Genomic DNA, 23561 nt, shown 5'->3' with positions numbered 1-23561 from the left:
CCCCATCCTGCCCTTCCATCCACCCCAACCTCTGTCTCCCACCCCACCCCGCCCTTATCCGCCCCTCATTTTCCCGCGCTTCTTTGCGTCCCGCTTCCATCCCCACCCTCTGCATCCCCCTTTTCTCCACCCCGCTTTGCACCTTCTATTTCCCCATGATCCCTTTCACCCCCATGTTCTCCCCACCTTTGTACCCCTATTTTCGTATCCTTAGCCCCTGGCTCTGAGGCTCCTTGTTCTAAAAGACCATTGAGGCCCTGGCCAAGTAGTTCAGTTTGGTTAGAGGGTCCTGGGGATATGCCAAGGTTGCAGGTTCGATCCCTACTAAGGACACATACAAGAATCAACCAATGAGTGCACAAATACATGGAATAATACATAGATGTCTCTCTCTCTCTCTCTCTCATCAATTAAATAAAAAAATAAAATTTTAAAGACCATTTAGAGAGCCCTAACCAGTTTGGCTTAGTGGATAGAGCGTCGGCCTGCGGACTGAAGGGTCCCAGGTTCTATTCTGGTCAGGGGCATGTACCTTGGTTGCGGGCACATCCCCAGTAGGGGGTGTGCAGGAGGCAGTTGATCGATGTTTCTCTCTCATCGATGTTTCTAACTCTCTATCCCTCTCCCTTCCTCTCTGTAAAAAAAAATCAATAATATATATATATTTTTTAAAAAAAGACCATTTAGAGATAGACGTGGAAGGACATACTCCTGGCTATGAATATGACCCATGGGCCAAGGAGGAGACAGTTCCTCTTCCATGAATATTTGCTTAGTTCCACCTGTTCCAAGAAGCAGGAAATTGGACAAACATTCATCAGGTTAATTCAAGTGTAAAGTGTTTTCTTCCCTGGGGTCACAGAAGATTCTGAAAGTCCTGAGCCCCCAGGACTGGACGCAGACACACTGCCGCCCAGGGCTGGACAGGGGGCACAGGGTTGGTGTGGTATGGACTTGGAATCGGGGAGACAATGGGGGTTAGGGGCTGCCGGAGCGGGGCCCGTGGGCTCTCTGCCCATGTGCACATATTTTTGCCCTGAAATGCCCTCTCTGCCTCTGTATCAAGAAAGTCCCAGTGATCAGTGACTCATGGGCTCAAGGACAGTCGCTCCACCAGCTTTGGCTGACAAGCCTCACATGGAGAAGGGGCCATAGGTTCCCACCTCAGTGACACTCTTGGAGCCTCAAAGCCCAGCCTGGATCCTGCTTCCTGTGTGGCCTCTCTGAGCCCTGGGAGAAGGATGGGCCAAATGAGCTCATGTGTGGGCAGGGGCTTTGGACCCAGTGGCTTGTCGTTAGATTCCTGGGTCATAGTGCCTTTTTGTTGTTGTTAATCCTCACCCGAGGATATTTTTTCCATTGATTCTTAGGGAGAGTGGAAGAGAGAGGGAAAGACAGAGAGAAACATCGATGTGAGAGAAACACATCATTTGGTTGCCGCCTGCGCGAGCCTTGATCAGGGCCCCGGGCCAGGGAGGAGCCTGCAACCGAGGTACAGGCCCTTGACTGGGATCGAATCCTGGACCCTTTGGTCCCCAGGCCGACGCTCTATCCACTGAGCCAGCCCGGCCAGGGCCATGGTGCCTTTTGATGCATTCATTCCACACTGGTGTCTTGGAGCACGTACTGTGTAGCAGGCTTTGGGAACACAGCCATGAAGGGGACACTGAAGGCCCTTTCCCCCTTGGCGCCCCCCAGTCTAGCATCAACCACGTAAGTGGTCAGTGCTGAGCACTCTACCCACAGGACCCCATGGCATCTGGGGGTACCAGATGGCACACCAAGCCTTTTTCCCCACGCCCCACACGTCCCGTTTGGAGGAGCCGGCAGGAAGGCAGTTTGGGGGCACCTGCTCCAATTGTGATGTGATAAAGGCTGATGACTGAGCTCCTCCCCTGCAGATGGTCAGGCAGTCAGAAGAGAGAGGGGCAGAGCAAGTCAGCTTTCGTGACCCCCATCCCCCACCCCCCACACCTCTACCATCTCAGGGAACAGCAGCCCAGAGGTGTAGGAAGATGCTGACTTCATGTCCAGGGCACCCAGTCCGCCATCATGGCTGAGGTGCACACTCCCTATTCTTCCTTGAAGAGGCTGTTGTCTTTCCTCAACGGCTTCATGGCTGTAAGTATGTCACAACCCAGGCCCCCAGGCTTCGCGGCCCTTCCTCCACGGCTAACTCCCTCGAAGACAGAAATAAGTTGATCCAAATTCATTGGCATCCAGCTCTGTGGTCCCCAGGGAAGCAGGAGGAATGTAGGGCAGGCTGACGAGGAGCAGGACATGTTGGGAACAGGGGTAGCCTCCTCTGACCCAGAGCTGGTGGAAATCACAGGCGAGTGTGATCTGGGAGCCCAGAGTCAGCAGAGGACCGCTCGGCTCTAAGTCAAAGCCGGCAGAAAACGAAATTGTGTTGGGAGGGCCGGAGGGAGTGGTCGTTTTCTGGTCCTTTAAATTTTTCCAAACATTGTTTTCTTTCTACGAAAATAACTCAGCATGTGCATTATTCAAGAAGTGATTGTTTTTATAGTAGAGCAGTCTAAGGACAGGCTGCCAGGAAAGAGAAAGCTATTCAGTATCACTCCTCATTACCTGTACTGTGACATTTTGATGGGAATGAAAGGAGACAGCGCATTTAAGGGGCTCATGCCTATCGTGGGAACATTGCTCAATAAAAACCATCATCTTAGCCCGGCCGGTGGCTCAGCGGTTGAGCATTCACCTAGGAACCAAGAGGTCACTGGTTTGATTCCCGGTCAGGGCACATGCCCAGGTTGTGGGCTCGATCCCCAGTGCGGGTGTGCAGGATGATTCTCTCTCATCATTGATGTTTCTATCTCTCTCCCTCTTCCTTTCTGAAATTAATAAAAGTTAAAAATAAAAAATAAATAAAATAAAAACTTCCTAAGGCATTGAAAACATCTTTTTGTACTAATAAACATTTTCCTACAATAGGGGTCAGCACAGTACACCCAGACAGATAGATGGATAGATAGTTAGATAAATAGGTAAGTACATAAAATGTATTTGTAAATTTAAAAAATTGTTTGCAAATTGAATATGGCTGCTTTGAGGCACACCACCATAGCTGAGTTCTTTCCAAAGTGAATTTACAGCCCTGGCTGGCTCAGTGGGTTGGAGCGTCCTCCTGGTACACCAAAAGGTTGCAGGTTTGATTTCCAGTCAGGATACATACCTGGGTTGTGGGTTTGATCCCTGGGCCAGACACATACAGGAGGCAACCAATCGATGTTTTCTCTTTCACGTTGATGTTTCTCTCTCTCTCCCTTCCTCTCTCTCTACAAATCTATACAGATATATCCTCAGGTAAGGATTAGATAAAAGTGAACTTATAGTCTACAGAGCTCATAATATCTGGGGCTTTTCAGAAAAAAAAATTGCCACCCCCTCTCCTACAGCATCATTTAAAGCAGGCGTCCTCAAACTACGGCCCGCGGGCCACATGCGGGTGTTTTTGCCGTTTTGTTTTTTTTTTACTTCACAATAAGACATGTGCAGTGTGCACAGGAATTTGTTGATAGTTTTTTTTTAAACTATAGTCCGGCCCTCCAACGGTCTGAGGGACAGTGCACTGGCCCCCTGTTTAAAAAGTGTGAGGACCCCTGGTGTAAAGTAACTGTGTATGGTGCCAGGGCATGGCCTTACCATGACTCACCTATCCGCTCTGCCTTACTGGTTGCTTCAGTAATTTCTGATGCTTTGTCCTTAAGGAACATCCTGGTACTGAGGCAAATGTGTGACTTTTCCTTAGGCTGAATATCTAGAAATGGAATTTCTAGGAAAGGTTTTTACCATATAACCTTTAAGGTGTTTTGTTTGTTTGTTCTTTAAAATATTTTTATTGATTTTTTACAGAGAGGAAAAGAGAGGGATAGAGAGCTAGAAACATCGATGAGAGAGAATCATTGATCGGCTGCCTCCTGCACACCCCCCACTGAGGATGTGCCCGCAACCAAGGTATATGCCCTTGACCGGAATCGAACCTGGGACCTTCCAGTCCGCAGGCCGACGCTCTATCCACTGAGCTAAACCGGTTTTGGCTGTTTGTTCTTTAATATATTTTTATTATTGATTTCAGAGAGGAAAAGAGAGGGAGAGAGAGAAACATTAATGATGAGAGAGAACCATTGATCGGCTGCCTCCTGCACGGCCCACAACCCGGGCATTATACCCTCACTGGGAATCGAGCTGTGACCTCCTGGTTCATAGGTGGATGCTCAACCACTGAGCCACACCTGCTGGGCTAACCTTTAAGGTTTTAAATATAAATTGCAAGTGTCTCCCCGCCCCCGCCCCCTAAAAAAAAGGTAAAGTTTGTTGCCTGGCAGAAATGTATGAGAATGTTCTCCCCATCCTCTCCGACACGGGGTATGATCAATGTTTTAATGTTTTTGCTAATCATACTGGCCTTCACTCTCCTGTCCCTCCCCGAGGAGAGTTCCTTTTGTAAACAACTAACAGTCTGCCTTTCCATTTCTGATTCATGTTCTAAAGATGTCTGGCATGGTCCTCATCGGCCTGGGCATCTACGTCAAGTTCAGAGGGGCTGTCCTCACAGGCGTCCTTGGGGTGTTCTCTACACACCTGTTCCACGTGGGCTACCTGTGTCTGGTCATGGGCTGCCTCACAGTGCTGCTGGGCTTCGCCGGGTGGTATGCCACAACCAAAGAAAGCAGAGGCCTTCTCTTGTTTGTAAGTTGGGTCTGCAAGCAAACCCCAAGACTCTCCCCGCACATACGAATCCTTTACTGTACACACTGCAAGTCCCTCTCACCCATTTACAGTGTGCATGGCGTCTCATGTGATGGCATCAATACATACATCTTTTCCTTTGTGATGTGTCTCACTTAGAACTCCTTTCCTACCCAAGGTCATAAATTATACTCTCCTAGGTTTTCTCCCCCTAGCCTTCTGGACTTTAGCCGTGTGTGTGGTGTGAGGTAGGGATCTGATTTATACTGTCTCCCTTACTGAGTGGCCCCTCTGGTCCTCCTCTGTCTACATGAGTTTCCATTGTGTTTGGGTCTGGCCTGGGCATGCTGCTCTTTCCATCCCACTAACAACACTGTGAATCGTCACACATGAACCACTACATGCTCAAGTACATGGGGTATGAAAGCTTTGAGCATGGCCGTGCAGATAGCATGTCCCAGATTTTACATGCTTTATTTTCACACACAGCCTTGGCTAAACATCTCTTTAAAATCCATCTCCTAGCATCCCCATTCCCGTTTCCCTCAGAATCTTGTTGGAGTGGATGATCCCACCTGATGTTTAATCTGTCCCCAGTGGGTTTGTTTTCCTCCCTCTACTGTGTTGCTACCAGTCTCTTGGTTATTTCAATTTGGGGGTTTCAGGGAAATTCTTACTCTAGTTACCTCCTAAGGCACCCTGCCCCCACCCTCCTCCTCCCTGAAGTTCCATCATCGCAATTTCCTTTCTTAATTAGGTTCAGCAAATATTTCTTAGCCACGTCCTGTGCCTACAGTATTTCATTTTATCTTTAATGTGATACGGACACTATTTTAACCATAGTTTAACGTGGAGGAATCAGAGTCCTCCCTCTCACAACCCCACATCCAACCCGTCTGCAAATCCGACCTGCTTTACCGTCAGTCTCTGTCCCCCCAAAGCCTCTGAGACCTCACTCACAAAAGCAAAGTCTTTTTGATGGATTTGGGAGCCACAGAAGGGTCTGAGCGGAGGAGGGACTTTGGGACACAAGTGCTCACGGGCGCCCTCTGGTGTCCATGGGGGGTAACAGTGGGGGGCACCAGAGCAGAGGCACTGTGCTGGGCCAAGTGGGAATGGCGGAGGCTAGACCTGGTGGAGTTGTGGGAGGGGGTGAGAAAGGGCAGACTGGGGATAGATTCTGAAGATAGAGCCACTGGGACTTGCTGACGCCTGGATATCTTAGTCACCCAGAGAAAGGGAGAGAGTGACATTGATATTAATATTAATCCTCAAAAAAAAAAAAATTAATCCTCATAATCTGTTACATGAGCCACTCCTCTGGGGTCCTACACCTGCTAAGCCCTGCACCCACGTTTATCCCTGTGGGCTGTGGGGACCCGGGGGGTATATCCACTGCACTTTCCTGCCTCTCTGTGTGAGGGCCAGATAAGCCCCGCCATCGCCAGCTGGGTGACTCAGCCTAAATCATCAAACAGATCTTTAATAATAATCCTATCTAGCCGAAACCAGTTTGGCTCAGTGGATAGAGCGTCAGCCTGTGGACTCAAGGGTCCCAGGTTCGATTCCGGTCAAGGGCATGTACCTTGGTTGCGGGCACATCCCCAGTGGGGGGTGTGCAAGAGGCAGCTGATCGATGTTTCTCTATCATCGATGTTTCTAACTCACTATCCCTCTCTCTTCCTCTCTGTAAAAAATCAATAAAATATATTTTAAAAAAATAATAATAATCCTATCTAATAAAGAAGAAATATGCTAATTGACCCTCACACTGTCACAAAGATGGCAGTGCCCACAGCCAATAAGGAGGGAATATGCTAACTGACTGCCCTGCCCTCAAAGATGGCAGCGTCCACAGCCACAAGATGGCTTTGCCCAGTCTCCTCAGCCCCGCTGGGGCAGCAGACGTGCAGCGAGGCCAGGCCCGCCTGCCTCCAGAGTCCTCCAGTCCCCTCAGCACCCCCAGCCGCCCCGGGTTGCCTGAGGCTCAGGTAACCAGGGCTGGATGAGGCTTGCACTGCTGGCAGTGGCAGCAGCAGAGGTGTGATGGGGCGTCACTTTCCACTGATTGCCAGGTCGCCTCCCACCCCTGAGGACTCCCGGACTGTGAGAGGGGGCAGGCCGGGCTGAGGGACCTCCCCGTCCAGTGCATGAATTTTCATGCACCGGGCCTCTAGTAGTAGTAATAATAATCTACACTAATAAAAAAGAAAGATGCAGCCACTGGGACTGCACTTTCGTGATGCCCGAACCTTCGTGACGCCCACCAGTCAATCAGGAGTGAGTATGCAAATTAACACAACAAAGATGGCAACGACACAGGCATTCCACACCGCTCCAGCAGCTCTGGGCCTCTGGGCCTCTGGAAAGGCGGCTCTGGTCAGAGCAAAGGTGGTGCTGGCAGCCAGGGGAAGGAAGGCCCATTCTTGCACGAATCTTCCTACATCAGGCCTCTAGTAATAATAACAAGAGGCATAAATGGAAATGCATGAAAGGAAAGCCAGGAGCTGACCTTACTTTGCTCCCATCTGACCTCAAGCTCCACAGAATCCACTGAGACCCCCAGAGCTGGTCCCACCTCCATATTGTGCAGATGGGGAAACTGAGACACAGGTGGGAGGCGGCTTCTCCTTGATGGGTAACTTGGAGACTGCCTCTCTGCCAGCCAAATTTCCCATCGTTTTCCACTGTGCAAGAGAATTTTTTGGAAACATTAGGCAGCGAATGCTGATCTTTTCTTCCTGCACCCACCGACCTGTCCCCTGTCCCTTCCCTTCAGTTGTCACCCCTCTTCCCACATTGGCGGGTCTGAGGCTTCTCCCCTCCTCTGGTCCTCCCCACCCCACCCCACCCCACCCCTTACCCCACCCCCGTCCCTGCTATCTGCAACATACAGCCTTTACCACACCTGACACATAAGCCTCCTGAAACCCATGAAGTGCTGGGCGTGAAGTCAGGGTCCAGCTGGCTGGCTCCTAAGTCTACCCTGCATCCTGGACAAGTAGGAAAGCGACACATGAAAGAAACAGAGGCCCCTACCCCACTGGATGTCCGTTCTTTCAAACCCGGGGCAGCCACGTGGCCTGGGGGTGGGCAGGAACGCCCAGCAGCTCCAGCTCCCATCACCCCTTCCGTGTCTTCCAGTGCCTCCTGTGGATGGTTGTCGTCCTCATTGTGGAAATCACGGTCGCCACACTGGTCCTTGCCTTCCTCCCGATTGTAAGTACAATGCTGCTTCTCCCCTTCAGCGTTGGAAATAACAGGCTCAGCCCCAGCCGGTTTGGCTCAGTGGATAGAGCATTGGTCTGCGCCTGAAGGGTCCCAGGTTCCATTCTGGTCAAGGGCACATGCCTGGGTTGCGGGCTCGATCCCCAGTGTGGGGCGTGCAGGAGGCAGCTGATCAATGATTCTCTCTCATCCTTGATGTTTCTATCTCTCTCTCTCCCTTTCCCTTCCTCTCTGAAATCAATTTAAAAATATATTTTTTTAAAAAAAGAAAGAAACAGACTCAACTGAAGCCCCCCACCCCAGGCGGGAGGCACTCCGGCTCTGGGCTGCTCACGGAGGGAGATCCGGGATGGCCGGCCCGCAGGTCCCGAGGAGGGAGATTGGGCCTTTAAAGATGCCGTGAAAAGCCGAAAACCTCAGGCCTCCCCTCGAAGGCCCCAAGAAACTGGCCCCGTTCATCTGACCATCTGTCCTGCTCTGGGTGGTGGGTGGTAAGGAGCAACGGGAAACGCCGTACGCGTTGCTGGGCTTTGGAATATGTTGAAATCAGGGGGCTATTTGGCAAAATCCATCCAAATGACAAGCAGATGCTTTGACCCCACCATCCCATTTTTATCCAAGGGTCTGCGTGTCCGTGGGCAGAATGACATGCATTCGGGGATTGCAAGATCCCCGGCCTCTTGAGCATCCCTGGAGGGGGGCAGTTTATGACAGCTGTCACGAGACAGTCTGATGCAGGTGGACAGAAGGAAGGAGAAGGCCGTCCAAGAACAAGATGGCACTTTCTTCAGGACACAGCGATGTCCTCGTTGTGTCCCCCCCCAGAGGCCAACTCGGAGACAAGGATTTGAAGGCTCCTGGTTTATTTGAGACGTAACCCCAAGAAGCTCCTGCAGGACAGGGCAGCGAGGCAGGGAAGGGAATGCAGTTGGTAAAAGGTGACATCGCGGGCAGCCCTGCTGGGGACCGGGCACCCGGAGCGGGACACACAGCTGCTCCTCCGCCCGAGGGCCCAGGAAGCTGCAGTATTGACCCCCCCCCCCCCCCCCGTCAGCCACTTCCCACTGTGTGCGGCTCCCTGGATGCCTGTGGCCGAGAGGCCCCAGGAAGCCCTCGGCCGCTGGCAGTGGGAAGCAGGCGCAGGAGCACAGAAATGGCAAAGGCCACCGGGACGCGAGCAGGGACCGAGAGCAATGGCCTCCCGTGTCAGCGACCAGCCCGGTGCAGAGCGGGAGTCCCAGGAGGGAAGTCAGCGGGTGTGCTGGCTCTGACACACACAGGCTGTCTCTCCTGGGGACACGGGAAGCAGAGACAGTCGCTGTGGAGTGGGAGGAACTTGTTGGCTGGGAGAAAAGGGTGGGAGGGAGACTTTTCACGGTCTACCCGTCTGTGCTTTGTGGATTTTGGACCATGGGACTATATCACCTCTTCAGGGGAAATGTTTAAAATGTAGACCTTGATTTAAAAAGTAGGAAATGAAATGTGTTTCTTTTCTTGTGCACAGAGAGATGCAGTTGCGAGAGAGAGAGAGAGAGAGAGAGAGAGAGAGAGAGAGAGAGAGAGATATTCAGTTGCTAACGATGATATTCAAGTCTTTAATAGAATTACAGCCAAATTGCGCGGGGGGGGGGGGGGGGGGGGGGGGGCAGATGTGTGGGCGATTAGAAAGAGCAGATGATTGGAAAGAGCAGATGATTCAAACTGGTTTGTGATGGATACGACCAGATGCGCTCGGCTCGCGACCCACGCGCTCCCCGTGCCTCCCTGGGCTGACGGGAGCCTGAATTTGCCACCCGCCAGCGCAGACCCACGGCTGAGGGGAGGGACCGTGAAGGGAGCAGAAGGGAAGCCCCCACCCCCTGGCGCTGTCCCCAAGAAACCTCACCAAAGGGGCGCCTTGCTGTTCTGTGTATTCACGGCTTCCCGTTTCACCTTGGAGGTTCAAGAAGCAGCCCTGGAACACAACTTTGTGGCCCTGAAGAAGAATTACAGGGGTTACAATGAGCCAGATGACTTTTCCATGGAGTGGAACTTGGTCATGGAGACGGTGAGAGTCACATCTTCTTGTTAATGTGGTAAAATATCTATATATATAAAAGCCTAAGCGACCGTTACCACTGGTCGACTGAATGACTGGTCGCTATGACCATGCACTGACCACCAGGGGGCAGATACTCAATGCAGGGACTGCCCCCTGGTGGTCACTGCCCTCCCACAGCCAACCTCCCGAGGCTGGCCAACCTTCCTCGGTCCCTCCCCGCTGCCGGCTGGCCCCGATCTCGGCCCCCCGATCGGCCTCGATCGCCAGCCAGGCCAAGGGACCCCATCCATGCAGGAGTTCGTGCACGGGGCCTCTAGTACATAACATAAAATTTACCAGCTTAACCATTTTTAAGTGGCATTAAGCACACTCACATTGTTGTGCAGCCATCACCACCATCCAGCTCCAGAACTCTCTCATCTTCCCAAACTGAAACTCTGTCCCCATTAAACACTCACTTCCCATTCTCCCCTCCCCCATCCCGGGCACCCACCATCTACTTTCTGTCTCTATTAATCTGACTCCTCTGGGGACCTCATATAAGTGGAATCACACATGTTGTAGCGTGGGTCAGGATTTCCTTCCTTTTGTATGGATCCAGCACATTTTGTTTACCCATCATCCATCAGTGGACGCTTGAGTTGTTCCCACCTTTGGGGTGTTGTGAAAAATGCTGCTATGAACATGGGTGTGCAAATCCTTCTTGGGTGTTTGAGAACCTGCTTTCAATTATTTTTTAAAAATATATTGTTATTTATTTTCCCCCTCAAAAGCTAGTGCCATAGCCTGGCCGGCATGGCTCAGTGGTTGAGCGTCGACCTATGAACTAGGACAGTGGTCGGCAAACTCATTAGTCAACAGAGCCAAATATCAACAGTACAACGATTGAAATTTATGTTGAGAGCCAAATTTTTTAAACTTAAACTTCTTCTAACGCCACTTCTTCAAAATAGACTCGCCCAGGCCGTGGTATTTTGTGGAAGAGCCACACTCAAGGGGCCAAAGAGCTGCATGTGGCTCGTGAGCCGCAGTTTGCCGACCACGGAACTAGGAGGTCACGGTTTGATTCCCTGTCAGGCACACTGCCCAGTTTGCAGCCTGGATCCCCAGTAGGGGGCGTGCAGGAGGCAGCCGATCAATGGTTCTCTCTCATCATTGATGTTTCTATCTCTCTCCTTCTTCCTTCCTCTCTGAAATCAATAAAAAATAAAAATAAAAATAAAAAACAGTGTATTTAGGTCTAATTAAAAGAGAGAGAGAGAGAGAGAGAGGGAACAGCCTATCTAAAGGCCCCGAGGCTGGCACTTGCTAAGTGTGTTTGAGAAACATCAAGGAGACAGGGAGGCGAAAGCTGAGAAAGGAAAAGGGAGAGTGGGCAGAGATGAGGGCCCGGAGGCGACAGGGCCGGTCTTGCAGGGCCTGGCGGGCCGTGATGAGGACTTCAGCTTTTACCCCAAGTCAGCTGAGAACCACGGAGCGTTCTGAGCCACGATGGGGTTGGGGGGGAAGGGAGGCACTAGCCCAGGCCCTGGAATATTGTGACTGCTGTCTACACAGTAGCCATGGTGACTGTGACTTCCATTGTTCTTGTTACTTGACTATGTGAGAGGAAGTCCTCAAGTGTTTATTCTCCCTCTGCAGCTGAAGTGCTGCGGGGTGAAGAACTACACGGATTTCTCTGGCTCCTCCTTTGAGATGACGACGGGCTACACCTACCCCAGGAGCTGCTGCAAGTCCATGGGGACTGCGGCCTGCACCGGGCGCAACGTGTCCTCCGATGTCATCCACCAGGCGGTAACTCCCCATTTTGTTGGCCACCACCATGGTGGACCCCGAGGGCTGGGGACTTTCATAAAAACTGCATATTTGCCCTGGCTGGTGTGACTCGGTTGGAGTGTCATCCTATATACACCAAAAGGTGGTGGGATCGATTTCCGGTCAGGGCACGTTCCCAGGTTGTAGGTTTGATCCCCCATGATTGGCATTTCTCTCTCAGGTTGATGTTTCTCTCTCTCTCTCTGTCTCTCTGTCTCTCTGCATGCCCCCTACCCAGGATTGAGCCCACAACCTGGACGTGTGCCCTGACTGGGAATTGAACCAGCAGCCTTTTGGTGCCAGGATGATGCCCAATGAACTGAGCCACACTGGCCAGGGCTGGGCGTTCACTTTAATTCAATCCCCATCGCATCCCTCCAGGCTCTTCTCCCATTTTACAGATGAGGAAACTGAGGCACAGAGAGCTTCCCACAGCCAGGGAGTGGTCGACCTGGGCTTTAAACCCCACGCCCAGCTTCCTCTTAACCTCTGTCACCAGTGAATGAACACGGATCTTCTCTGAGGGAAGAGATAAGAATCATTCATTAATTCATTCATCACCCTGAATGGCTCCTGCTGGGAGCCGGACCCTGGGGCTCAGAGATGAACATGGAGCCACACACTGGCCCCTTGGGCCCTGCACAACCTCTTCTCCTCCGACTCACACCCTCACTCATCCTGCTGCAGCCACACCAGCCTCCTCCATGCAGCACAAACACATCAGGCGCCTGCCAGCCTCAGGGGCTTTGCAAAGGCTGTTCCTTCTGCCTGGAATTCTCTCCCCCTAAATGTCTTCCTACCTCACTTCCTTCTGGTCTGTGCTCCATTAGACGATTCCCAACCCCTTCTCTATAATAGGATCTCCCCCCAAATCACCATCACACTTCATCTCCTTACTCTGCTTCAGTGTCTGTCCGGTGCTTAACCAGTACCTATCACCTGGTTTCCCCACTCAAATGTCGGCCCCACCAAGGCAAGAATTTTGTCTGTTTTCACATTGCTGGGTTCCAGCGCCCAGTGCCTCGCACACAATAGGCACTTAATAAATACTCATTATGTGAAGGGGGCTACTGAACTGCCAACAGTGAGCACAAGGCAGCCCAAGCTTCCAAAAACAAGAGGTGCTGGGGGCCTAGAAGGTGAGGGGCATCTCAGTGGCCGCAGCAAGGGGAGTGGAGCCTGCTCTGCTCACCTGTGTCTGGTCTCTTCACCTGTCTGAGCCTCAGTTTCTTCACTTATAACACAGAGGGCCCAGCTGGCGTGACTCAGTGGTTGAGCGTCAACCTACGAACCAGGAGGTCACGGTTCGATTCCTGGTCAGGGCACATGCCCGGGTCGCGGGCTCGATCCCCAGTGTGTGGGGCGTGCAGGAGGCAGCTGATCAATGATTCTCTCACATCATTGATGTTTCTATCCCTCTCCCTTCCTCTCTGAAATCAATAAAAATATATTTGGGGGAAAAAAGAGAAAATAAATACCTACCTTATGGGGTTGTTGCAAGAAACGAGTGAGAAGGTGCTAGAAACATGTTAGTCCTTCTGTTCGTATGTACAGAACACTCGGAAATAACTAATAGCTCCTGAATGCTGGCTCTGTGTCAGGCCACTGCTATGCACTTCATGTAGATGCTTTCTCCTAATCCACTGGGGAGTGTTCTGGGGGGTGTGTGTAGGGAGAACGAGGAAGCTAGGGCAGTGCTAGAATGTTGGGGGGCAGTCAAGCGAGACGGAGCCAAGGTCCTGTAGCTTTGTCCCTGTATCCTCCCTGAATCTGAGGGCAGTTTGAATGGCCCCAAAAGGGGTGGGTGGTGACAGGGCCGCGGAGCCTCTGAGCCCCTAACCAGGTCCCGCCTGCTTTGATATTTGTACCCGCAGGGCTGTTTTCCCAAACTCCTGAAAATAGCCAAGACTCAGAGCGTCAACCTGAGTGCAGGCTCACTGGGGGCCGCCGTGATACAGGTAAGCCCAGCTCCTCTGGGACACACTAAACCCTTTTATTGAGCACCTACTGCGTGCCAAGCACTGTCCAGGGCACCGAGGACACAACAGTGATGAAAAAAAGACAAAAATCCCTGCCAGTGTGGCACTGACATTCAAGTGGGGGAGGCAGTAAAACATGGTGATGGGGGTGACAGTTGACCAGTGACCTGAGGAAAAGCCATGTGTGTATATGGGGGGAGGGCAGAGGGAACAGTTGGTGCAAAGGCCCTGAGGCTGGGATAAGCTTGGCTTATTCAAGGACCAGCGGGGAGGCCCCTGTGGCGGAGCAGGATGGACAGGAAGGGGGAGATGAGGGCAGGCTGATGCGGGCAGGGTAATATAAGGCCTTGTGGGGATACAGAGAGGGGTTTGGCTTTCTTCTGAGAATAACAGAAAGGCAGTAGAAAGGGTTTTCACATCTTGTTTACTCCACAAACTTTACTGAGCACCTACTAGGTCCAGTCACTATTGTAGACACCAAGGATACAATTTAGAATTAAACAAACAAAAATCTCTGCTGTCATGGAGCTGACCTTCTACCCAGCAGGGATAAGTGAGAAATATGATTTTTAAATTGGAAAATGTGGGCCTGGCCAGGTAGCTCAGTTGGTTGGAGTTCTGTCCTGACACGCCAAGGTTGCGGGTTCGATCCCCAGTCAGGGCACATACAAGAATCAACCAATGGCCCTAGTTGGTTTGGCTCTGTGGATAGAGCGCTGGCCCACAGACTGAAGGGTCCCAGGTTCGATTCTGGTCAAGGGCATGTACCTCGGTTGCAGGCTCGATCCCCAGCCCTGGTCGGGGCACATGCAGGAGGCAACCAATCATGTGTCTTTCTCACATCGAAGTTTTTCACTCTCTCTAAAAATCAACGGAAAAATATCCTCAAGTGAGGATTAACAAAAAAGAAAAAGAAAGAAAAGAAAGGGTGAGGAAGGCACGTGGGTGCTGGGGGATTCAAGTGAGAAGCACTTACCCTGGGGACATGCTCTCTTCATCCAGCTAGTGAGTCTGGCCTACACTTCTCTGGTGCAAGGCCTGGGTGGGCAAGGGCTGGGGCTCCGGGCTCTGGTCCTAGTTATGTCACTCGCTAGCTGTCTGACTGTGCGTTAGGACGACAGCCTCCCTCAAATGGGCTGCCCCGTTGTTTGCTGTTAAGCACTGATGAGGTGGAGTGCGTCAGAGGCTTTGCAAAATGCCCTATGATTCTGGGAAGTTATTGTCATCCACCCGAGAGAGGGCTTATCCGAGGCAGGGATCACAGGGAGGCAGAGGCAGCGAGGTGATGAGTTCTTCATGCACCACTAGAGATGCTCGAAGGCCACTCACCATGGAAACAGTCTGCACAGGAGCTATTCTCATCCCTGCGCCTGTCCAAGGGGCGGCTCTTTGCTCAGAGCCAAGTTCAGATAAGCCCCAGGGAGAGAAAAACGTTTTTTTGTTAAAACTTTTCTTCTCCTATCTCATTTAAGGATAACTGCAATAGGCAATAACTGTAAAACTGTGTTGATAGACTTACGTTAAAATGTAATTTGCATGACAATAATAGCACGGAGAAGGTTGGAGAAAACAGCTATATAGGAGCAAAGTGTTTGTAGGCTACTGAAATTAATTTACTCTTAATCCAAGCAAGGCTGTAAAAAGTAAAGGTGCTCATTGTAATCCCCAGGTGGTTGGGCGTTGTCCTGTGCACTGAAAGGTGTCCGGTTCCATCCTGGTCAGGTCACACCTGGGTTTCAGGCTTGATCCCCACTAGGGAGCATGCAAGAGGCAGCCAACCAATGTTTTGCTCTCACATATATGTTTCTCTTTCTCTCTCCCTTCCTCTCTCTCTTTAAAAAAATCAATGAAAAGGTATTTTGAAAAATTAAAAATAGAACTGCTTTATGACCCAGTGACTCCACCTCTGGGTATATATCTGAAGAAACCCAACACACTAATTGGAAAGAATATATGCACCCTTTGTTCATTGCACCATTATTTATAATAGCCAAGATATAGATGCAACCCCAGTGGCCATCAATAGATGAACAAATATAAAATATGATGTTTCTATTTTTTAATACAAATTAAAAGATTTTTTAAATTTATATTTTTATTGATTTCAGAGAGGAAGGGAGAGGGAGAGAGTGATAGAAGCATCAATGATGAGAGAGAATCATTAACCAGTTGCCTCCTGCACGCCCCCTACTGGGGATCAAGCCCACAACCTGGGCATGTGCCCTGACCTGGAATCAAACCATGACCTCCTGGTTCATAGGTCGACACTCAACCACTGAGCCATACAGGTCAGACTCTCAGTGATGTTTCTATCTCTCTCGCCCTCTCCCTTCCTTTCTCTGAAATCAATAACAACATATTTTTTAAAAGAAGATAAAATCATTTAAAAATAATGAAGAAGAAGAAGGAGGAGGAGGAGGTGGAGGAAGAGGAGGAGGAGAAATTGGTAGCCACAAAATAGTCATGGAGATGTAAAGTACAGCATAGGGAATATCTATCTATATAATAGAGGAATATGCAAATTAGCTGGGATGCCATAACGTTGCGACCAAACAGCAGGGACCTATGGCACCTGGTGGGGGCAAAGGACCTCAGGCTGTGCCCCCAACCCCATGGGGCCTGATGGGGAACCTCAGGCTGTGCCTCCTGCCCTGGCGCCAAGCCTGGAAACCTCAGGCCTCAACCCCCGCCCCACAGGGCTTGACGGGGACCTCAGGCCACGCCCCCCCACCCCAGCACCAGGCCGGGGGAACTGAGGCTGCACTCCCCCACCTGGAGGGGCTTGATGGGGGTGGGGCCGGTCGGGTCTAGGTCTCACCCAATGGGGGTGGGGCTGGCCGGGTCTGGGTCTCCTGTGTTTTCGAAGCGCATGTGGATGGTGGGCGGGGATTTGACTCTAGGTCCCATGGCATGCCCCAGACTCTGACAGGAGGGAGATTTTCATATACATTTTACTAATTTTCTTTCATCTCTGACACTTCTATTATAGAGAAAGGGCAAATAGCAATATTAAAATATTTCCTCTAATTAATTCCCTTTTAATGTACACGAATTTCGTGCACCAGGCCACTAGTAGGCAATAATATTGTAAGGACTATATACAGTGCTAGGTGGGCCCTGAAACATTGGGAGGACCACTTTGTACAGTATATGATTATCTAACCACTATGTTGTGCACTGGAAACTAATACAAAATAATATTGTATGTAAACTGTCATTGAAAAAGAAAAAAGATCAGAAAAGTAGCTTCCAGGGGCCTCTGCAGAGGTGTGGGCAGAGTTAAGGAAAATGAGGGATGTTAAGGCACTCAGGGGCTAGCAACTTGGGGAGCTGTTACTTCTCCTAGTCCTGAAGAGCTGGGGCGAGCAGGCTTGGAGCGTTCAAGATGAGCAGAAGAGAGGAGGGAGTGCAGAATATTTCAAACTTTCCCCCATCCTCCCATCTCTCACTGGTGCTTCCTATTGGCCAAATCTAACAGGAAGGGAGAAGGCAGGGGTTTCTGGGAAGTGTAGTTTTCAGGACCCAGAGAAGAGCAGAGGAGGGAGGAGATAAGACCTGGGGGAAGCAAAGGGAGAATGACCGCTGTGCCTCCTGAAAGGCCTCCACCTTCTACCCACCACTGAAACTATGCTAACAGGCCCAAAGGCTCTCCATCGTGACCCTGAGGAACCTTAGGCCATGTGTCAAACCCTGCCCTGCCGTTTCTGGAACAGGATGCTCCCATCTCTGTGTTTCCAATTTGATTCTGGTTCCAGAAGTCCCTCAAGTTGGTTCAATGTTTCTTTCTTCCATTTCAGCTGCCAGGAATTCTTGCCACCTTGTTGCTGTTCGTGAAGCTGGGCTGACAGACCTGGGGAGGACAGGGCACCTGGGCCCACCTGGCTGTGGAGATGTGGTCTCGTTTTTGTTTCTCTGTGGCACCCACTGCTTTTTGAAGGGAGATTGATAATAAAAGATTGGGGATCCCGACTCCTTTCTCCTTCACTTTATTTATTTATTATTTTCTTTTTTTCCTTCGCTTTGTTTTTGATACTAGCTGGCAATGATTTTAGTTCGAAATACCTGACATGGCCTGCCTTCACATGCAACTGTCTTATTTGGTAAATCATTATGTGGAAAAAAATCTAAAATATTCACAAAAGATAACTTGTCCAAAGAAACTCCCATGTACTCCTAACCCAGATTCAGCAACCAAGAGTTTGACATTATTTGTTTCATTATCCCCTTTTCTCTCTCTTTTTAAAAAAAATATGTTTTTGAGGAGAACCAAGCTGGCAGCATAGGTAAACACAGGTTCTTGCCGCCTTGCACAACCACATTAAAATTACAACTAAAATACAGAACAACCATCATTGAGAACTGGCTGAACAGAAGTCCTACAACTAGAGAAGTAAAGAAGAAAGTACATCGAGACTAGTAGGAGGGGCGGAGGCACAGAACCAAGACACATAATTAAAATGCCAAAGGTTAAAGACAAAGAGAGAATCTTAAAAGCAGCAAGAGAAAGCATTTACCTACCTACAAGGGAGCACCCATACAACTGTCAGCTGATTTCTCAACAGAAACATTGCAGGCCAGAAGGGAGTGGCAAGAAATATTCAAAGTGGTGAAAAGCAAGAACCTACAACCAAGATTACTTTACCCAGCAAAGCTATCATTCAGAATTGAAGGTCAGATAAAGAGCTTCACGGATAAGGAAAAGCTAAAGGAGTTCATCACCACCAAGCCAGTATTACGTGAAATGTTAAAGGGTCTTCTTGAAGAAGAAGAAGAAGAAGAAGAAGAAGAAGAAGAAGAAGAAGAAGAAGGAAGGAGGAGGAGGAGGAGGAGGAGGAGGAGGAGGAGGAGGAGGAGGAGGAGAAGGAGAAGTAAAAGATCAAAAATATGAACAATAAAATGGCAATAAATGCATGCCTATTAACAATTGAATCTAAAAATCAAAATAGCCCTAGCTGGTTTGGCTCAGTGGATAGAGGGTTGGCCTGAGGACTGAAGAGTCCGGGTTTGATTCTGGTCAAGGGCACATGCCTGCATTGCGGGCTATATCCCCAATAGGGGGTGTGCAGGAGGTAGTCGATCAATGATTCTCATCATTGATGTTTCTATCTCACTCTCCCTCTACCTTCCTCTCTGAAACCAATAAAAATATATTTTTAAAAATTATGAATAAAAATAAATAAATAAGGAATCTAATAGACAAAATAAGCTGATGAATAAAATATAACCAGAGGCATGGAAACATGAACACACTGATGAATCTCAGAGGAAAGGGGGGTGGGGGGCTGAGAGGAGATTAACCAAAAAATTTATATGCATATATGCGTTACCTATGGACACAGACAATAGGTGGTAAAGACCTGTGGTGAGGCATAAACCCGGTGAAGGGAGGTAATGGGGGAAAGAGAGGGGACATCTGTAATACTCTCAACAATAAAGATTAAAATAAAAATTTTAAATGTATACATTTGTGTTCACAACCCTATTGCCATTATAACATCAGACTGAATATGTGTGTCTCCCCTAAAATTTGTATGTTGAAACCTAATCCCCAAGGTGATGGTATTAGGAGGTGATTAGGTCATGAGTGTGGGACCCTCATGAATGGGATTAGTGCCCTTGTAATAGAGACTCCAAAGAGCTCCCTCACCCCTCCCACCATGTGAGGACACAGTAATCTGCTGGCACCTTGGTCTTGAACTTCCCAGCCTCTAGAACTGTGAGAAATAAATGTTGTTTCTAACCCACCAAGGCTGATATTCTGTTATAATAGCTTGAATGGACTAAGTACAGTGGTCAGCAAACTCATTAGTCAACAGAGCCAAATATCAACAGTACAACGATTGAAATTTCTTTTGAGAGCCGAAAACCGACTTCTGCGCACGGGCCACGAAGTTTCAGTCGCACTGTACGTGCGCGCCCGCACGTGGCATTTTGTGGAAGAGCCACACTCAAGAGTCCAAAGAGCCGCATGTGGCTCGCAAGGCACAGTTTGCCGACCACTGGACTAAGACAACAGCTAGACAATCAGCAGCCATTCTTTGGCATCACCAAACACACAGGCCATCATCGATTTCTCTAATTGGCTCAAAATGGCATTGTACATTTGGTTTCTTTGAATTGGGATCCAAACAAGCTCCCCATGTTATGTGTGTCATGTCTTCTACGTCCCTTTTATTTGAATCCAGTAGTCCTGAAATTAGAGCACGCATTGCAATCCTTTAGATGTTTTCTTAAAGTCCCAATCCCTCCACCAGAGCTTCTGACTCAGGAGATCTTGAGGGCTAGGGATCTGCATTCCTGACACGTTCCCAGACAATGTTGCTGACACAGGAAACACACTTTGAGAAACCGCTGCTCTAGATTTCCTCCTTTTCCCCAACCCCGCCTACCTTTGATTTGTTGCAGGAAGAGTGTGGAATGCTGGGAATTCCACACCTTCTGGTTTTGCTGCTTCTGCTCTGTGGTGCCTTTACCTGGTTCCTCTCTCCCCTGTATTTCCTGTAAACCACTTGTTCTCAGCCCTGGCTGTACACCGGAACCCCCTGGGAGTTTAACAAAATACTCAAGCTTGGACCCCAGGGTTACCAAGTAAGGCCTAATGGACACAGAAGCCAATACTATGGCACTAGCTTCTCCTTTTTCCTTTTTTAAATATGTCTTTATTGATTTCAGAGAGGAAGGGAGAGGGAGAGAGAGATAGAAACATCAGTGATGAGAGAGAATCATTGATCGGCTGCCTCCTGCACGCTCCACACTGGGGATTGAGCCCACAGCCCTGACATGTGACCTGGAATCAAACTGCAACCTCCTGGTTCATAGGTCAAGGCTCAACCACTGAGCCATGGTGGCCGGGCTATGGCACTAGCTTTTGAGGAGGAAAAAAAAAAAAAAAAAGCTTTTATTATGAGGTCAACCTGCAAAGAGACAGGAGACAAGGCTCAAGTCTGTCTTCTCCTTCCAGGGCTTGGGGCAAGATTTAAGGGGTCTCATCCTGGCCAGGTAGCTTAGCTGGTTAGAGTGTCGTCCAGATATACCAAGGTTATGGGTTCAACCAGGGCACATACAAGAATCAACCAATGAGTGCATAAATAAGTGGAACAACAAATTGGTGTTTCCCTCACTCTCACTCTCTTTCTCTCCTTTCCTCTCTCTCTCTAAAAATCCTATATAATAAAGAGGTAATATGCAAATTGACCCTCATGCCCTCACACAAGATGGCCACCCCCATGTGGTCAAAGATGGCAGCCACAAGATGGCTGGCAGGGGAGGGCAATTGGGGGCGATCAGGCCAGCAGGGGAGGGCAGTTAGGGGTGACCAGGCCTGCAGGGGAGGGCAGTTAGGGGCAATCAGGCCAGCAGGAGAGCAGTTGGCATCGATCAGGCTGTCAGGGGAGTGGTTAGGGGGTGATCAGGCTGGCAGGCAGAAGCGGTTAGGGGCAATCAGGCAGGCGAGCAGTTGGGAGCCAGCAGTCCCGGATTGTGAGAGGGATGTCTGACTGCTGGTTTAGGCCCGATCCCTTTGGGCAGTCGGACATCCCCTGAGGGGTGCAGATTGGAGAGGGTGCAGGCTGGGCTGAGGGACACCCCCACACACACCCAGTGCACAAATTTCGTACACTGGGCCTCTAGTCAATAAATAAAAACTAGTAAGTAATGTAAGGAGTTTCAACACCGGATCTTCCTGGACAACAGAGCCTTTGCTTCTGAAAGGGTTTCATCAGGTTCTGATCATGTCCCGGTCCTTTGTTTCTGTGCGGGGAGCAGGTAGGGGTTCACAAGTGGTGTATTGAAGGTTTAAACTTTGGTTCTGGGTCCTGTTGGTGTGAACCCTGAGAACGAAGATACCTACTAAGAAGGGTTCCTGGTGGATAACTGGGCTCACATTTTTAAAAACAGAGCCTGGCAGCCATTTCTACACAGGGGCCTCTCACACAAACTGCACTCCAGGGAGAGGCCTGCACTGAGCTGCCTGCCGGCTCTGTTTCTGCCATCAGAGCCAGCCCTGATAAAGGGGTGCCTGGAACCCTACTTCAGCCCACAGGACGGAGGCTTTCCCATCCAACTGGCGCTGCAAAGCTCGGGTCAACTAGAGCAGTTCTATTCTGACCAATTAGGACAGTGCCTTTCGGACCAATCAAACTGCCGAGGATTTGGAGCCCTCGTTTGCATGAGGACACACCAACCAGGGGCCAGGGGTGGGGACTTGTGTCTATATAAGCCAGCTCTCCTGCGGCTCTGGGAGCACACTTTCCTTTCCACCTAAGACTGGAAGGAACAGAACAGGCCAGAAGGCAGTGGAGCAGGTCACTGCAGCACAGAGCAGACAGACACAGCAGACCAGTGCAGACCAGCCAGGAGCAGAGCCGCCTAGTTGGAGCGTGGCCTGGCCCCAGGGCTGCCTCACAGTTGTGCTGTATCACCATTGAGGTGTTTGGCCCTGGATAATTTCTTTCTTCACCACACCCCAAATTGGGGATTCCTATTGTTGTTGAATTGGCACCAACATCCATCAGTTGACATTAGAAACAGGATAGGACCAGTTTGAGCTGGTTCTGTGGTTACACCATCTCCCCATCTTCTGATTTAATTGGCCTGGGCTGTGGCCTGGGCATGGGGACTTATTACATTTACCCAATTAAGAGTGGCCATGGTTACTGATAAGAATCAATAAAACAAGGGTTTCACCCAGTGACCATAGCAGACTGAATGGATCCTTCCATTGGGGGGTTGCAAATGGTAATTTATCTAATTTTTCCATCTATCTTTTGGGGAGGGTAATAAAATGGGTACAGTCATATCTGCTATTGCTGCAATCAACTGCCACTTCTGTAAAACACACCTAGCTTTCTTTGGAACCAGCCCACCTCTCAGATTTCTGTCCCTTAGGTAAGGGCGGGCAAATACTCCCAGCCAGCCAATCAGCACGTTTCATCTGTCTGACCTCAGTCATTGGTTCAGGCATGGACTGGGACCCAGGTGGCCAAGAGACCTGGTTTGGGGAAGTTAACTAGGGTTACCAGGAAAGAGCAGCTTCCACCATCCCCACAGCCTCCCACAACTCACATGGTTCAGAGGGGGCCACCTCATAGGGGCGAGGCTACAGAGAGAAGTCACAGAGAGCAGGGATGAGAATCCTGATACCGTATGCAAGTCTTCGGACCTAGCTCACTCAGGCTCTGCAGTTCATTCATTCGCTGAACAAACATCTGTACAGTGCCTGCTGTATGTCAGAAACAGTTTTCACTCACACTTCTGACACCAAATATGTGAGGATTTTCCATATCAAACAAATCTGCAGGCATCAGCTGGGTGTCCCACAGTTCAATTCAGTTCTGAAACTACCCAGAGTCCACATCAGAAGCCACAGATTTAAGGGCTCAGTCCCACAGGACTGCCCCCATCTCAGATGCCAGTGGCAAGTGTTGTGTCCCCAGGTGAGACACACCTCTGTCTGAGTTGGTTACAATCCGGGGTTTCCCGCCATCTTCCTTCCATTTCAGGTTTGATAACTAGAATGACTCACAAAACTCAGGAAAGCACTTTACCCGTTATTACATTTATTACAAAAGCTACAACTCAGAATAAAAACATATTTAAAAATATAAATAAAAGCTACATCTCAGGAACGGTGAGATGGAAGAGATGCCCAGGACACGGTATGGGGAAGGGTGTGGGATTTCCATGCCTTCTCTGGGCGAACCACCCTCCCAGCACGGCCATGTGCTCACCAACACGGAAGCTCTTCCATAGTTTAGGGTTTTCACGGCGGTTTCCTTACAAAGACATGA

At 49.8% G+C, this 23561-nt stretch overlaps 1 protein-coding gene across 1 annotated transcript; it reads left to right on the top strand.

Moving 5' to 3' along the window:
- The first annotated feature begins 1919 nt into the window (after positions 1-1919).
- On the top strand, positions 1920-17742 carry TSPAN16 (tetraspanin 16). Its single transcript, XM_054716869.1, has 7 exons — positions 1920-2121; positions 4513-4710; positions 7855-7929; positions 9878-9985; positions 11621-11773; positions 13669-13752; positions 17571-17742. Exons 1-7 carry the CDS (start codon positions 2053-2055, stop codon positions 17616-17618), a joined length of 735 nt encoding a protein of 244 aa, XP_054572844.1. The 5' UTR covers positions 1920-2052; the 3' UTR covers positions 17619-17742.
- The last annotated feature ends 5819 nt before the right edge of the window (positions 17743-23561 follow it).

This window comes from Eptesicus fuscus, chromosome 6 (assembly GCF_027574615.1).
Source record: "Eptesicus fuscus isolate TK198812 chromosome 6, DD_ASM_mEF_20220401, whole genome shotgun sequence".
NCBI classification, from domain to species: domain Eukaryota; kingdom Metazoa; phylum Chordata; class Mammalia; order Chiroptera; family Vespertilionidae; genus Eptesicus; species Eptesicus fuscus.
This window is presented reverse-complemented; position numbering and strand designations above follow the sequence as displayed.